The 15,200-nt window shown below is 35.0% G+C and overlaps 1 protein-coding gene across 2 annotated transcripts in view; it reads right to left on the bottom strand.

Annotated features, from left to right (window-relative positions):
* Positions 1–225: 225 nt before the first annotated feature.
* Positions 226–15,200, bottom strand: part of LOC130445063 (uncharacterized) — a 321,720-nt gene continuing 306,745 nt past the window's right edge. Inside the window, exons 2-3 of one of the 2 annotated variants that reach the window (XM_056780553.1) lie at positions 1,113–3,589; positions 226–425 (exon numbers count right to left, since the gene is read on the bottom strand). In XM_056780553.1, coding sequence (XP_056636531.1) covers positions 416–425; positions 1,113–3,589 — 2,487 coding nt within the window. In that variant the 3' untranslated portion in view covers positions 226–415. The remainder of the gene's footprint in view (positions 426–1,112; positions 3,590–15,200) is intronic. The other variant, XM_056780554.1, reaches the window with a different exon arrangement.

The following is a 15,200-nucleotide window of genomic DNA, read 5'->3' on the forward strand; positions in this document are numbered from 1 at the left end:
TTGACTTGAAACTGTCTCTTCTACAAGTAGGATTTGAGAAGGTTGAACGGGAAATCTTTCCTTTGAACGCATTCGAATAATGAACATTATTGGATGCGTTTTTTTTCCTTAAGTATCGAATTTCATTTGCTTGATATTTGCTATGAAGGAACACTTGCTCTTTAAATTTCATTTAGGTTTCATTTTTTCTATAATTATGATTAAAGCACCATTAAAACACAAAAATAATTCAGTAAGTTTCCTTTATTACCCAAAAATTAGACAAATTTATATAAACAAAAAAACAAGAAGAATACCCCTTCCATTATTATATTGACAATCAAACTTATATTAAGTGTTGTTCTATATAAATATTATAAGCTTCTTTTTCAGATACTGTTGCATATTTTACTTCTATTGTCCGAAGTTCTTAGTTTCAGTTGCTGCTGGAACAAATAAAATAATTATTAGAATTATTTCAAATAAATAGGCTATATATTCATTCATGTTTGCTTTAGACAGAAATCTATTTTTCGATCTCTCTTTTAGGAATATTTTTAAAAACGTCATGTGATACGTGAATTATCTCTAACAAAATCGAAACAAAGTGCTTTGATGCTTCTCTAAGTATTCGCCCTTTTTGCATACGCTCAAATTGATTCGCGGAATAATTTGGCAACTCTGAAGATGACGGTTTTTGAATAATCAGTGGTTTGACGTGCTATATGCGAACATTTCTAGAACATTTCTTTCTCAAGCAATGACCATACAAAATCGATTGTATTAAGGCCTGCGATATCCTAAGATACGCTTTTATCTGTCTGTAGATCTTCTTCAATAATGTTGCCCACAGCATCGATTTTTATCGGAATAACAACCGATTTTGACCGAGCTTCTCGACTTTCATCATTGACAATGACGAAATTCTGCAAACCAAATGTAAACAGCCTTTTTTATCGTGGTTCACTACCAAAAGTTGCCAGATGCCAGAATCAATCAGTCAATTTCTAAATTGCCACTGGCTTCGCAATTACTATGGAGTGTAGAGCTAAGGAGCTAATAGAAATATTAGAGTTTGTTAAAATCGGATCATGAAATGAATCAATGAATGTGTGTAAAACTTCTACCTGTACCTTTCAACTGTGTTGTGTATGACGAGAAGGTCACTTTTGAATCCATCATTCTCCGAAGAGTCACCACTTCCTTGTTGACTATTTTGCTGGCCAGTTGTTTGTTGTTTACTTTCCTGTTCACTACTTCCTTGTTGATTTCCGCTTTGTTGACCAGTTTCTTGTTGAGATCCTCCTTTTTTTCCACCCTCTTGTTGATTTCCTTCGTTTTGGCCACTTTCTTCTTGAGAACCTCCTTTTTCTTCATCTTTTTGTTGACTACCTCCTTTCTGGTCATTTTCCTGTTGAGAACCTCCTTTTTCGCCATCTTTCTGTTGAATACCTTCTTTCTGGCCACTTTCCTGTTGGGAATCTCCCTTTTCTCCATCTTTTTGTTGACTACCTCCATTCTGGCCACTTTCCTGTTGAGAACCTCCTTTTTCTCCATCTTTTTGTTGACTACCTCCTTTCTGGCCACTTTCCTGTAAGGAATCTCCTTTTTCTCCATCTTTCTGTTGACTACCTCCTTTCTGGCCACTTTCCTGTTCAGAACCTCCTTTTTCTCCATCTTTTTGTTGACTACCTCCTTTCTGGTCATTTTCCTGTTGAGAACCTCCTTTTTCTCCATCTTTTTGTTGACTACCTCCTTTCTGGCCACTTTCCTGTAGGGAATCTCCTTTTTCTCCATCTTTTTGTTGACTACCTCCTTTCTGGCCACTTTCCTGTTCAGAACCTCCTTTTTCTCCATCTTTTTGTTGACTACCTCCTTTCTGGTCATTTTCCTGTTGAGAACCTCCTTTTTCACCATCTTTTTGTTGACTACTTCCTTTCTGTCCACTTTCCTGTTGAGAACCTCCTTTTTCTTCATCTTTTTGTTGACTACCTCCTTTCTGGCCACTTTCCTGTTGAGAACCTCCTTTTTCACCATCTTTTTGTTGGCTATCTCCTTTCTGGCCACTTTCCTGTTGAGAACCTCCTTTTTCTTCATCTTTTTGTTGACTACCTCCTTTCTGGCCAATTTCCTGTTGAGAACCTCCTATTTCGCCATCTTTTTGTTGAATACCTCCTTTTTGACCACTTCCCTGTTGGTAACCACTTTGTTGTCCACTTTGTTGACTACTTTGTTGACCACTTTGTTGATCACTTTGTTGACCACTTTGTTGACCACTTTGTTGACCACTTTGTTGACCACTTTGTTGACCACTTTGTTGACCACTTTGTTGACCACTTTGTTGACCACTTTGTTGATCACTTTGTTGACCACTTTGTTGACCACTTTGTTGACCACTTTGTTGACCACTTTGTTGACCACTTTGTTGACCACTTTGTTGACCACTTTGTTGACCACTTTGTTGACCACTTTGTTGACCACTTTGTTGACCACTTTGTTGACCACTTTGTTGACCACTTTGTTGACCACTTTGTTGACCACTTTGTTGACCACTTTGTTGACCACTTTGTTGACCACTTTGTTGACCACTTTGTTGACCACTTTGTTGACCACTTTGTTGACCACTTTGTTGACTACTTTGATGACTACTTTGTTGACTACTTTGTTGACTACTTTGTTGACCACTTTGTTGACTACTTAGTTGACCAGTTTGTTGACCGCTTTGTTGACCACTTTGTTGACCACTTTGTTGACCACTTTGTTGACCACTTTGTTGACCACTTTGTTGACCACTTTGTTGACCACTTTGTTGACTACTTTGATGACTACTTTGTTGACTACTTTGTTGACTACTTTGTTGACCACTTTGTTGACTACTTAGTTGACCAGTTTGTTGACCGCTTTGTTGACCACTTTGTTGACCACCTCCTAGTCTACCACCTTCTTTTTTACCATTTCCTCCTTGGTGACCGGTTCCTTGTTGATCACCTTCTTGCCCACCATTCGTTTTCTGATTACATTCTTGTTGACTATTTCCTTTTTGACCCTCTTCTTGATGAATACCTCCCTGTTGACTATTTTTCTGTTGACTACTTCCTCTTTTACCACTTCCATGTTGACGACTCCCATGGCGACCCCTTCCATGTTGACCACTTCCATGTTTACCACCTTTATGTTGAATACCTCCATGTTGACCACCTCTATGTTGACCACCTCCATGTTGATGAGCTTGTTCACTACCTCCTTGTTCATCACTTCCTTCACCGACTTGTTGACCACTTCCTTGTTGACCACTTCCTTTTTGACCACTTCCTTGTTGACCACTTCCTTGTTGTCCACTTCCTTGTTGACCACTTCCTTGTTGACCATTTCCTTGTTGACCACTTCCTTGTTGGCCACTTTCTTGTTGACCACTTTCTTGTTGACCACCCTCATGTTTATCACTTGTCAAGTGTCGTTCTAGTCCAGGAGAACCATCCAGAAAACCATTGTCAATTTTGAAACCACTTCCCATATCAAGTTCATGACCCATGATAGCAATACGTTTGTTTCCAAATATATCGAAAATATTGGTAGTTTGTGAATATCCTACGAAGAGCAATAGGACAATCTGAAATAAAAAAAAAAACTGATATTATTTGGAATAAAGGGTGGTGTGGAATATCATTATTAAAAAATTGCAGTATTCAAACTAGGTATTACTAAATCTCGTTGTGAATGTCCAATAATATTTTAATAAAAGCCAAAAATTGGGCCAAATTATCAATATTAATGTCCCGAGTGCATGTCAAATTGTCGATAATTTAATTTTCTCGAGTGCGCGAATGCGCACGAGAGGAAATTATGAGACAATTTGACATGCACGAGAGAGCATTTTGGCAGGCTATTTCCTGAGAAAAATTTAATTTAAAATAAACAATTGTTCCTTTTCTTAAAATATAAAATTAAAACCAAATGATGTTTATTAATCCTAGACGAAAATTTGGCACTAGTGCATATTATCGATAATTTGCACTAGTGCAGTATTATCGCTGAAATTTGATCGTTGCTAGGTAAACATAAAATATTACAGCTTTCTGGTTGGCTTAAATTTTTCGAAGGAAATAGTCAAAATAATTTCAATAATAATAAACACGCCATCAATTGAACCATATTTTGATTGAAGCAATGATTGTTCCTAATAAATCGAAAGTGCCCGTATATATAACAATTTGAGCTTTCCTGCACTCCTGGAGTTTTAGTAGCCATGAGTCACTTCGACAGAAAGCCTCGCACTTTTTGTGTTTGCACGAGAACGGTCGTTCATTCGTCTTGACAAGGCGACTGTAATACTCATTAATAAAAAGGTCATCCAATAACGTCTAGGACCACAGACAATATTCATAGGGTGAAGAAGTCAGTACGAGAAAATCCGCATGTGTCCACTCGGAAGCGATCGGCAGCTTTAAACTTGTCGCGAAGAAGTTTACAGCGAATTTTTAAGTTGGATCTTGAACTGCATACTTTTAAGCTCCAGTTAACACAGAAATTAAAAGATACCGACTTTGGACAACTCCCTGTTTTCAGATAAGGCTCATTTTCATTTAAATGTGTTCGTAAACCGACAAAATTGTCGTTATTGGACTGAAAAAATCTAAAAATGAAACATCATAGATCACTACATAGTCTGAAAGTAACTGTATGGGCAATAATATGAAGATTCACGAGGACGAAACATCAACCGCTATATTGCGATGTTAGAGGGATATTTTACTCCAGAACTTGCGATATCAAGAATAGTGAATACGAAATTTAGTTCCAAAAAGACGGAGCGACCTATCACACATCAAATGACTCTATGGCGGCTGTGAGACTAATTTCCAGAGAGGTGATATCCCATGGCTCCCACGTAGCCTTGACTTGACCCCTCTTGATTTTTTGTGAGAACACCTCAAACATAAAGTCTACATGAACAATCCAAGGGACATCAGTCAGCTAAAGGAAAATATCCGCCAGGTAATGGCAGCCATCACCCCAGATTTATTGACAAGACTTTTCACAAATCTGCGTTCGTGTTTTGAGGAGTGCCGTCTTCGAGATTGCAGTCATTTAGATGATGTTATTTTAAAAAAATAAACTTTATTCAATTACCTAATTCACATTTTTACCTTTTATTTCAACAATATCTTATGTATTTATTGCTCTACCCTATAATTTGCAAGAATTTCAACCGTAAGTTCCTTCTACGAAACTTATTTTGCGAGAGCTACAGATAGACCATTCAATGTTGCTATGTCGAAATAATTTAACTCGATTAGTTAGCAAAAAATCAATAACTTGAAGAGTACGCATATTTAACATTCATAAACGAAACTTATACCATCGAAAGCTGTCAATATCTAATATGACGTTTGTTCGAACATCACAGCAGTACCGTAGCGGTTGGTGTCGTCAATATGTATAGTAAGATAAGTAACAACGATGAAGTACGTGATCACGCGTGAAGTTCTTTAAATCATAAGGCGGTCGTCTTTTCTGATACCAATACCAGAGATCTGAGTAATTGCTTTTATCATCTCCATACATTAATCAACGATCTTGGAAGTTAAATAATGTTCGTACCACTAATAAATTGATTACATGAGAATTACTTTCAAGGAAAATATTGAATGGTATACAGTGTGTTTCACGGAATTTTGAATGTTATTAAATATTTTTATAGTTTTTATAATATAATTGATATGGACGTAGTCGTGAAGTTTCATATTGTTAATATGGAAGCTGCATTATTTATTTGATATTTAAAATTTTTTTATAAAAGTAAATAAAAATTCTTCAGTTTCTTACTTCTTAGACCCTTCTGTATGTTTTTTATATCAAATTTTCTTAACTTTACGATTTTTTTATTAAAAATCTGTTCTTAAAACTTTATCAAAATATGACTGGACATTACTACATGAATATCAACCACTAAAACCAATTTGTCCTCAGTTACTCAGTTACTATAGGCCCCTCAAAGCGGAATAAAAAAAATTTCATTTAAATAAATGGAACATTAGTATAGGAATAAATTAAGCTCGGTATGCCTGAATTCCTATTGCCGAAATAATGTGAACAAAAAATGGTAATTATTTAGTTTAGGTTGCATACGCCCGATTTCCTTGAAATTTTAGTATGTCGTGGAGAAAATTATGCTGATTAATTTAATTTATATATATATATATATATATATATATATAGGTTGAAAATTTAGATAGGTTAGGTTAGGTTTGGTTAGGTAAGATCAGGTTAGGCTAGAATAAGCTCATACTCAAAATATTGAGCGACTTTGGAGAGATATTCATGATAATATACCTCGTTATGGAAGAACTAGATCTCATTATCGTCGGTATTTTGGGAAATTTCTATTTAAGAGACATTATTCATATTCAAACAGAATTGTAACATTTATTGATGAAATGTCACTAATGTATCCGATAGAAATTGATGATTATTTGTACGTGTAAATAAATAATTATTATTAGAAATCGATTTGTGTCATTACTTCAGTCGTAACCAATTATATCTAATGTTGGAGAGGTTTGGAGGCGGGGGGTAGATGTTAAAAGATAGTCTACATTTTTACCACACCCCTAATCCTCCCCAACATCAAATATTTACAAAATATCAACTATTCAAGATAGTGTACATTTTCCAATGTTCAAACCTTAAAAACTATGTGAAAGGATGTTTTGCGCGCCTAACATAATTCCCAAAAAATGTTTCACCGTAATCGCGGATATTAATTTTTTCTAATGTATTCGACAGTAAATTTTATTGACTCTTGCAAACCACTTTTTTTGCCGGAAGGACATACCTATTTGAAGTGAGGGATGTGGGCTAAAATTTCTCCATCATTCCAGAATTTTTTTTTTCCTTTTTATCAATTTTTGTATAATTTTTATAATATTTTGGTATGCTCGCTCAAAAACTGCCGGAAAAATCCCGCTTACCACCTTGAAGTGCATTATCTATATCAGCATCTACCCCAAAATGTACGATGTTCAATACATTTATTTTGGAGTAAAATCTTTTTGTCGAATTACCGTTGTTACAGATTTTCATTAAATCTGTAAATACTGACCCTAATCATTTGTCTCGGAAATATTCACAATTTCAAAAACCAAAAAGTATGAATAACAAATAAATTAGGTAAAGAAATTAATTATATAAGTTGTAAAGATCTTGCAGGAGAATTAGTTCCATCACTTTCTCGAGCTCTTCCGGGCTTCCATACCTTCACAGGATCTGATTATACAGCAGCTTCTGTTCGCAAAGAAAAAGTCAAACCATTCAATATTTTAATACAGAATGAAGAATACCAAAATATGTTCGAACATTTGACGGATCCGGAAGACATCAAAGGCGAAGAGAAAACAAATCTTATGCAAAGATTTACGAAATGTATAATATAGACAAAAATAATGTTGTCTTTTTAGTTAACGAGCTCCATTCCTTAATATGGGAAGAAAGAAATTCCGACAGTTGTTTTGATAACCCCAAATCACGTGCTAAATGATTCAACTCACTTTGAATAATCAAATGTGGCATAAAAATTTACCGATATTAACCACCTCTTAATAAAATTTCCTACCTGGTAATGTAAACAGGGATAATTAAGCTATTGAAAAGTCGTACGTGTTAGGGCTTGATGAATATTTTTTCTATTATTGGACAGGTATGTCCATTTCAAAAATAAAGTTCTCGCCTGTATTATGAAAATTGTAATCTTATCTGTGGAATAAGGATCTGCATTAACATTTATGTATTATGTACGAGAAATATTTTTCATAACTTGGCATGATATCCAATGATTTTTCATCATTAGTTACAGTGTTTGGTCACCCAGTTTTAGAACGATTTTTCGTTGGACTCACTTCTCCAAAAAATTTCACAATGACATTTAATAGCAATTTCGATTATCCAACATTGTGAGGTTCATGTGAGACGTTTCTGTCTCAAAGAGGATGATACGTTGTAATTGGTTTAAAATTAAGCACATAGAGTTGTTATGTTATATGATTTTTTTGTCACCAAATTCAAGTGGAGCTTGTGGTAGAATTCAAAGTGTTAAAATTATGTTGTATTTCCAAACCAAAACTGCTCAGTCATACATTTGTAACTTTTTTCCTAACATATTCAAAATAACAGTACTACTGAAAAATGAGAAATCCATATTTATATTCATAAGCTTGTCAACTCCATATACGATTCGAGTACTAATTGAACTGGTTGGAAAGTTTGTGATTTATCACAATAATTTGTCTTTTGAATTCCTGAGTCTGTTCATAAAAGCTTCAACTTTTCTCTTGAATTCCGATTTTTGTAGCGACGTGATTCGTCAACCATCTTAGATTAATGGTTCCTTTTTATTTTTTTCCCATAACATCCCAACTAACATTCTTCGGAGCTTAAAGTTTTATAAAACGTTAACGTATATCTATAAGAGGTTTATAGAGAAACTTAACTTTTTTAATAGTTTTTAGAGTTTTATTTAGAGTTTTATAAGGGACCACGTGTTGTTTTTTGAGACTTCGGGAAATACCAATATACTGAAAGTTTTAAAACATTGCATCCAAAACATTTCTATTACCTCATTTATAAATCTTTTAGCGTTACTTATTTCTTAGAAGGTTCTATAGAGTTTTTAGAAACCTTGTTACAAAACTTTTACTTCTGGGATTTTCCAGCTTATTTTTAAAACCTTCATAAATCTTAAGGCACCTAATAAATATTCGAAAGCTCCAATAAAAACTGGAGAATTTCCAAAAATCTTATAGGCCTACAATAGCCTTTTTCATGGAAGGGGGTGGTACTATATTTTTGAGGTTCAGATGTTCAATAATTGTGTTCCGAGTTTTTTTAATGTTTAATCAGTAATCGTGGTTATTGTGTATGATCCAATAGTTGATTATAAGTGATCGAATATGACAAAACAGAGAAAAAATTGGAAAAGGTTAAATACAGTAGCAGTTTTCATAGAAAGTGCACCAAACATTTTGCCAAGAATATAATGAGGTTATAAATCACCCACAACTAAGTTTACCAAAAATGAAATAGACCGAAACTTAAGCTTTCCTCAAGAAAATGTATAATATCACTGATGAAGGAAGGAACCAACGACCGGCTTTGAATTTGGGTCTCATCACGACTATCAAAGATTTCTTTTGTTTTTTTTTTATTATAAATCATTAGATCGTCCAATAAACTAAGCTGTAATCTTTATATTTTAGACAAACTAGATAAAATCGTTGTAGTTCAAAAAAAAGAGAGGTTTCCATGGAGGATTTGCTCAAAATATCGCGAGAGTGTGCAAGAGAATCCCAGGCAGCTGATTACGTCTCGATTACAAGAGCTCGGTGACTCGCAGATCATAGCAAAGGTTTCATCTACTCTATAAGCAGAGTAATAAGTAAATTGTCTATAAGTCACTAAAGTGAGTCACGAACCATCCATTGACAGTACTCTGAAAGTATTGAGGTAGATCTTCTTGCCATATTTTCTGCGATCTTATTTTTGCTAGTGGTTGAATAGAATATTTAGTAAATCAACATTGTGATCATTGGATCAAATTTTGTATCTTGTTGAATAGTTATTCATCACATTTTCGATTATTGGGATGATCAGATCGTTATGAATTGTAAGTAGCGTACCAGCGGGCTCTACTCAATATACGGAGTGTTATGGATTGGAATGTTTGGAGTATCTTCGTATTTGAAGATTTACTGCAGTTCTATTCCATACAACCAGATTGATATGAAACAGTAGATTAGCAATTTTTTCTCGAGTCTTAGTTGGGACCTTTTGTTGAGTAGCCAGTGCATATTTTTTAGTTTCAAAGCTAACTGTTTTTCCATATAAGTTTTCCATCCAAATGTAGCTGTAACTGATTTTATTGGAATGGGGATTTTATTGATGAACATTTGCGGAAAAACAGATTTTCTTATTGTAGATTAGATGAATTTGCACTTTTTCTGCAGCTACAGTTGCCATGATTTCCGTGTCGTTTTCAAAGTTTGCTATGAAGGTGCTCCAGATGCTATCGAATAATAATTTACGTAGGAATCTTCAAGTTTGACTTGAAAGTAGCCGTCGGTGATATAAGATCTTGAAATAATGTTGTTCCGTTAAATATAGTTTCAGTTCGTAGAAGAGACCATCATGCCAGACTCTGTCGAACGCTTGTTGTATATACTCCAGCACCCACCTTTTTTTCTTCTAAGATTGTTGAATTCGTTTATAGGAAGAACTGTTTGGATTTTACGCAGAAGTATTCTTTCTAGTACTTTTGACATTATTGATAACTTTTTATATTTTCATCGTTATTTTTATCTGGAGCTGATGTTTTATTGTGAACTAGACTTGCACCAGTACTAAATTCTGAAGAGCAGGTACTGAAATTAATCGACCATAGAAAACTGTAATGAGGCCGATTTATTGATGAATAATCACGTTTAAAATTAAACTGGATGAATTTAGGACATTACTAATCAAACTGATATCCAAGAAAGTCATGATCAGTCCATTAAAGAGGTGCTCGGTTGCTAATTTGCCGAAAATATCGCGCCTGTTTGTATGAGTACAGGAGGCAGCGTCGCTTAGAAAAACTAGATCTTTTGCAGACCATCGTGACATGGATCTGAATTCAACTAATCAGCAGCTGAAAATACGTATGTTTACTTACAAAATTTATTGGTTATTGGTATATGGTTATTAAAATTTTTATGACTGCAAAGATATAAGGAGGTTTGTTCAGATGGATTCATTTATAGGTTCTATCCCATCATCGGTCTCTCAATTTGTCATGAATTGACGCTTATTCAAGCAAATATTCGAGAAATATGTTACTTACTTGTCCATTTTTCAAACAAACTTAGTTTTTATATGTAAACATTGTTAAGCAAGCTTGAACATTCACAATCACTATAATAGAATTTATTAAGGACATAATTAAAAAAACAGTGAACATAATAACAAGAAGACAAGATCTAACAAGGTGTTCCCTCCCGTGAGCTATTGTCCGATTCCGACACTACCAGATGATGTTCAATTATATACAAGTGTACATATTAAAAGTTGAAATTAATAAAAAAAAAAGAGTACCAGTGTTGATAGGCAATAAAGAAGGTGTGGTATGTATTAGATCGCATTGGGAAATACCACCACAAGCTTATATTTCTGCATACCGGAAGGCCGTAAAAAGTTCTGTTTCAAAACCCAAGACAATAGAAATTCTCTTTTGGAAACACGCCTTTCTTGATCAGTTTAATTTTTAGAAAATTAATATTTGATGGTTGTAAATATCAGTTAGGTAGCTGAAATGATAGAAGAGACTTATTTCAATATAATCCAATTCTCCCAGATAGATTTCAGAAGTTTTTAGAATGTTCCAGACAAAATAAGATTCGATTAGTACAATGCAGATGCGATACCTCCCCCTATGAGTCCATTTTAATCTGTTCATAACTAGTCTTCAGATATTTCTCTGGTTGTTTCATTTCTTTCAATTTGAAGAATTACGAAATAAATCTCTGCTAACACATCATTGCTTAAACCAACAGCTGAATCATATCTATATTTTTTTTAACTTTTAACTGAAGTTGGCTCTAGTATCTCATTCTTTTTGCTCTGATTATGAGCGGTTTGCTTTCCCCTGGAAATGCACCCTATCAGGATTATGATATCAATTTTTGTGTTCCATTGTCAAGACTTTTCATTTGTGCAAATCCACTTTGCATCATTGATCGATATGAATATTCTATCTTGGAATTTAGTTTAAAAATCCGTATCGTTATTTCTGAATTTTTTTTCTGCTACATTAATTTTCCCTCGACTGAATTATAAAAATAGACCATATATTATGCAAGGACTAGTCCGTATAGAAAAGGACTGAGGATATTAGTCTATATGTGTGAAAAGCTTGTCTTTTAACGAACTGTCTAGTCCGTTTGTCAAAGGTCTAGTCTATTTATATACGGCTCAGCTGCACCCACGCCATATGTATATTTCTAAGAAATTTAAACACATTTTTTTCATTTATTTATTATAGAAATGAGTTCTACATAAAAATACGTACGTGAAGTTTATAAATCAGGACATTTACCCTCACAATTACATTTTTTACCACCTTGCCCATGTCCTGTCGATTGATCAGTAGCCATCTCCAAGAGGGATTTCCCTGTCTTTGGAAACTTCTTCAATTTTCAAAATGCTAACAGGGCACGTACTAAATTGTGAACAGCTATATTATTTTGAAATCACTCCTTGTTTTGTTCCCAAGCGGTAAAATCCATCTTCTGTGGCTTCCTGTACTACAGCTAAAACTGACCTAGCATCTCCTCTGCCTCGATCGACGTCTGGAACGGGAATTCTTACAGTTGATGCAATTTTCGGTTTTGGATGGGTGCTATCTGATATTACTTCCATTCGTTTTGCCCGTAGCTGTAATCCATCATGAGCAGCTTTTCTTGCCATTGCTATGTTTCTGTTTCTAGTGCAAAAACTGCAAATATTTTCCAAACATAGGTTTGCAACATCGAAACCTTCATTCCCTCATTCCCTAATACTCCTTCCAGCTGCTCTTCTATGACCTCTTCTGCTTCTATAACAAATTCTATCTCCAATCGATACGATTGCTCGATTTCTTCTTTGCCAGCAATGTCAGCATGAATGGAATTAATCACATTTTTTAAGTCTTCTTCAATTGTTACGTCGTTGAAATATCACAAATCGGGTTATTTTCAGATAAAATACGGGTGCGGCAGCATAACTTCCTTTTTTCAAAAGTTAATAAAACTTATTGTATGAATCAGAAAATTTTTATTCGTTTTTTATAATACAGGCACATACATAAAGTTTTGTTTTACTGAGTTTTGAAGATTAAATCAGTTAGGTGACGTCCCCCATTCTCCATACACTGAGTAAACCGATTTCTGGCGTTTGTCATGACTCTTGCCAGCATAGCAGGCGTTATGTTGGCAATTTCTTCCTGGATGTTCGTCTTCAAATCTTGTAGGGTCCTTGGACGGTTCACATACACACGGGATTTCAAAAAACCCCATAGGAAATAATCACAAGGGGTCAAATCGGGAGAGCGGGCTGGCCACTCCAAATCGCCCCTAATTGAGATAAGGCGCTCTGGGAAGTGTTCCCTCAAAACAGCCATCGATGTTCTTGAAGTGTGTGCCGTTGCTCCGTCTTGTTGGAACCAAGTGTCCCCTAAGTCCAACTCATCTAGCCGTGGGAAAAAAAATTCCTGTAACATGTTTACATACCGGTGCGAATTCACTGTCACTGTGACTTCATTTTCCTCAAAGAACCAGGGACCAATAATTCCACGTGAGTAAATTGCACACCACACTGTGACTTTAGGTGAATGCAAAGGCCGTTGATGCAATTGTCGAGGATTGGTATCAGCCCAGTAGCGCATGTTTTGTTTGTTTACAAATCCACACAAATGAAAATGGGCTTCATCACTAAAAAAAACAATAGCGTCCTCAGGAACGACTTCCAGAAAAACCTCACACGCGTTCCTCCGAGAATTGAAGTCACGTTCAGAAAGTTCCTGCACAATTGCCATCTTGTATGGATGAAAATGAAGATCATCATGAAGTATTCTCCTCACAGAACGATCGGAAAGTCCAAGGGCAGACGCATGTTTGCGCGCAGAACGCCGTGGTGATCGCAACACTGAAGTTCTAACTAACTCAATGTTCTCCGGTGATCTAATGGGCCGAGGGACTCCAGTTCTTCGTCTTGTCACACTTGCAGTTTGTCTGAACGTAGTGACCCACGTAACAATTGATTTCCGGTCCGGGACAGGGGCCAAGGGGGCTAAATTAAAGCGATTCCGAAAGGCGCGCTGGGTTGCGATCACAGAACATCCGCTCGAAAAGTAAACCTCAACGGCAAACGCACGCTCCTCACTGTTCCAACGCATGATGGCGACTGAACTGGACAAAACTTTATAGTCCCCCCTCTCGAACGAGACCACTAGCACTCCGTTACGACATCTACCGACTAAATGGCGAACTTTTTAAAAAAGGAAGTTATGCAGCCGCACCCTGTATTTTGTAAATACCAACTCCTTTCACCGCAGAAGCTTCATGTTTTTTTACTTTGTCTGTCCACTTCTTAGTGACAGAACATATTATACAATTGTATCTTCTGTCAAATTTCTCTCTGATCTTATGTTATTTGTGGTGTCAGGTTACTCAATTTGATTTTGGATTCCTCTATTATCAATGGCCGTTTTACGTTTTTACTAACCAAAATTCCCTCCTTATGTTTGTGTTTCAAAATATTGTCAAAATGTGTGAGGTCCAAGTCTAATTTGATTAATTATTCTTTGCATCTCTACCATTTGAGAAATTACAAACTGAATTCACTCTTCTATAGATCTTCTATTATATTCTTTTTATTTTTTGTCTGAATTATTTCAAAAAGACAAAAACCAAAGGAAAGTATTTTTACAAGAAACCAGTAGTTTTGCCAGTAGTTTTTGGATTTTTTCACCTTATTATATTTTGAATAATGATAAATCCTAATTCACATTAATTTTTCATGGAATTATTGTACTGTGTTGTTGAAAAAATTCATTCTTCGCAAAAAAAAAAACGGAAAATTCAGTTTATAAATTATATATAAATATGAGACTGATTTTGTTTGTCCACTAAGTATAACATATAAATTTAATTAAACCTAAATGACTTGCGATATGAAAAGCTCTGGCTAATCATTTAACTATTTAGAAATTCAATTATAAAACACAATAAACATGCATGTATGCTGCAACAGGTCCTTTCTTCTCTCACTTTTTTATTGCCACCACATCTCGTACCTCTAATCAGATGAACAAATTTCTTGCTTTGTTAATTGTATTGGAGGTGGAGATGAGGTGTTCAAAAGATCGTGTGTCATTGTGAAGTAATTTGATAATGATATGATGGAAAGGTTGAGCGTATACTGAGAATAAATGATTCTTTGGTACTATTAAAATTATGCAAATGAGAAGTGTTTGGGTTAACCTATCTCATATTAATTAATGGTTGATTATAAAACCCAATTGTAGTTGTTGAAATCACGGATACCTCCATTTCTTAAATATTTCAGGTAGGCAGACAATGAAATTTCAAATATATATCGTCTTCCAGTAATTAGTAATTTTTCTATAGGTAATAAACTTGTTATGTAGTGATAATAGA

Source organism: Diorhabda sublineata, chromosome 6 (assembly GCF_026230105.1).
Source record: "Diorhabda sublineata isolate icDioSubl1.1 chromosome 6, icDioSubl1.1, whole genome shotgun sequence".
In the NCBI taxonomy this organism is placed as follows: Eukaryota; Metazoa; Arthropoda; class Insecta; order Coleoptera; family Chrysomelidae; genus Diorhabda; species Diorhabda sublineata.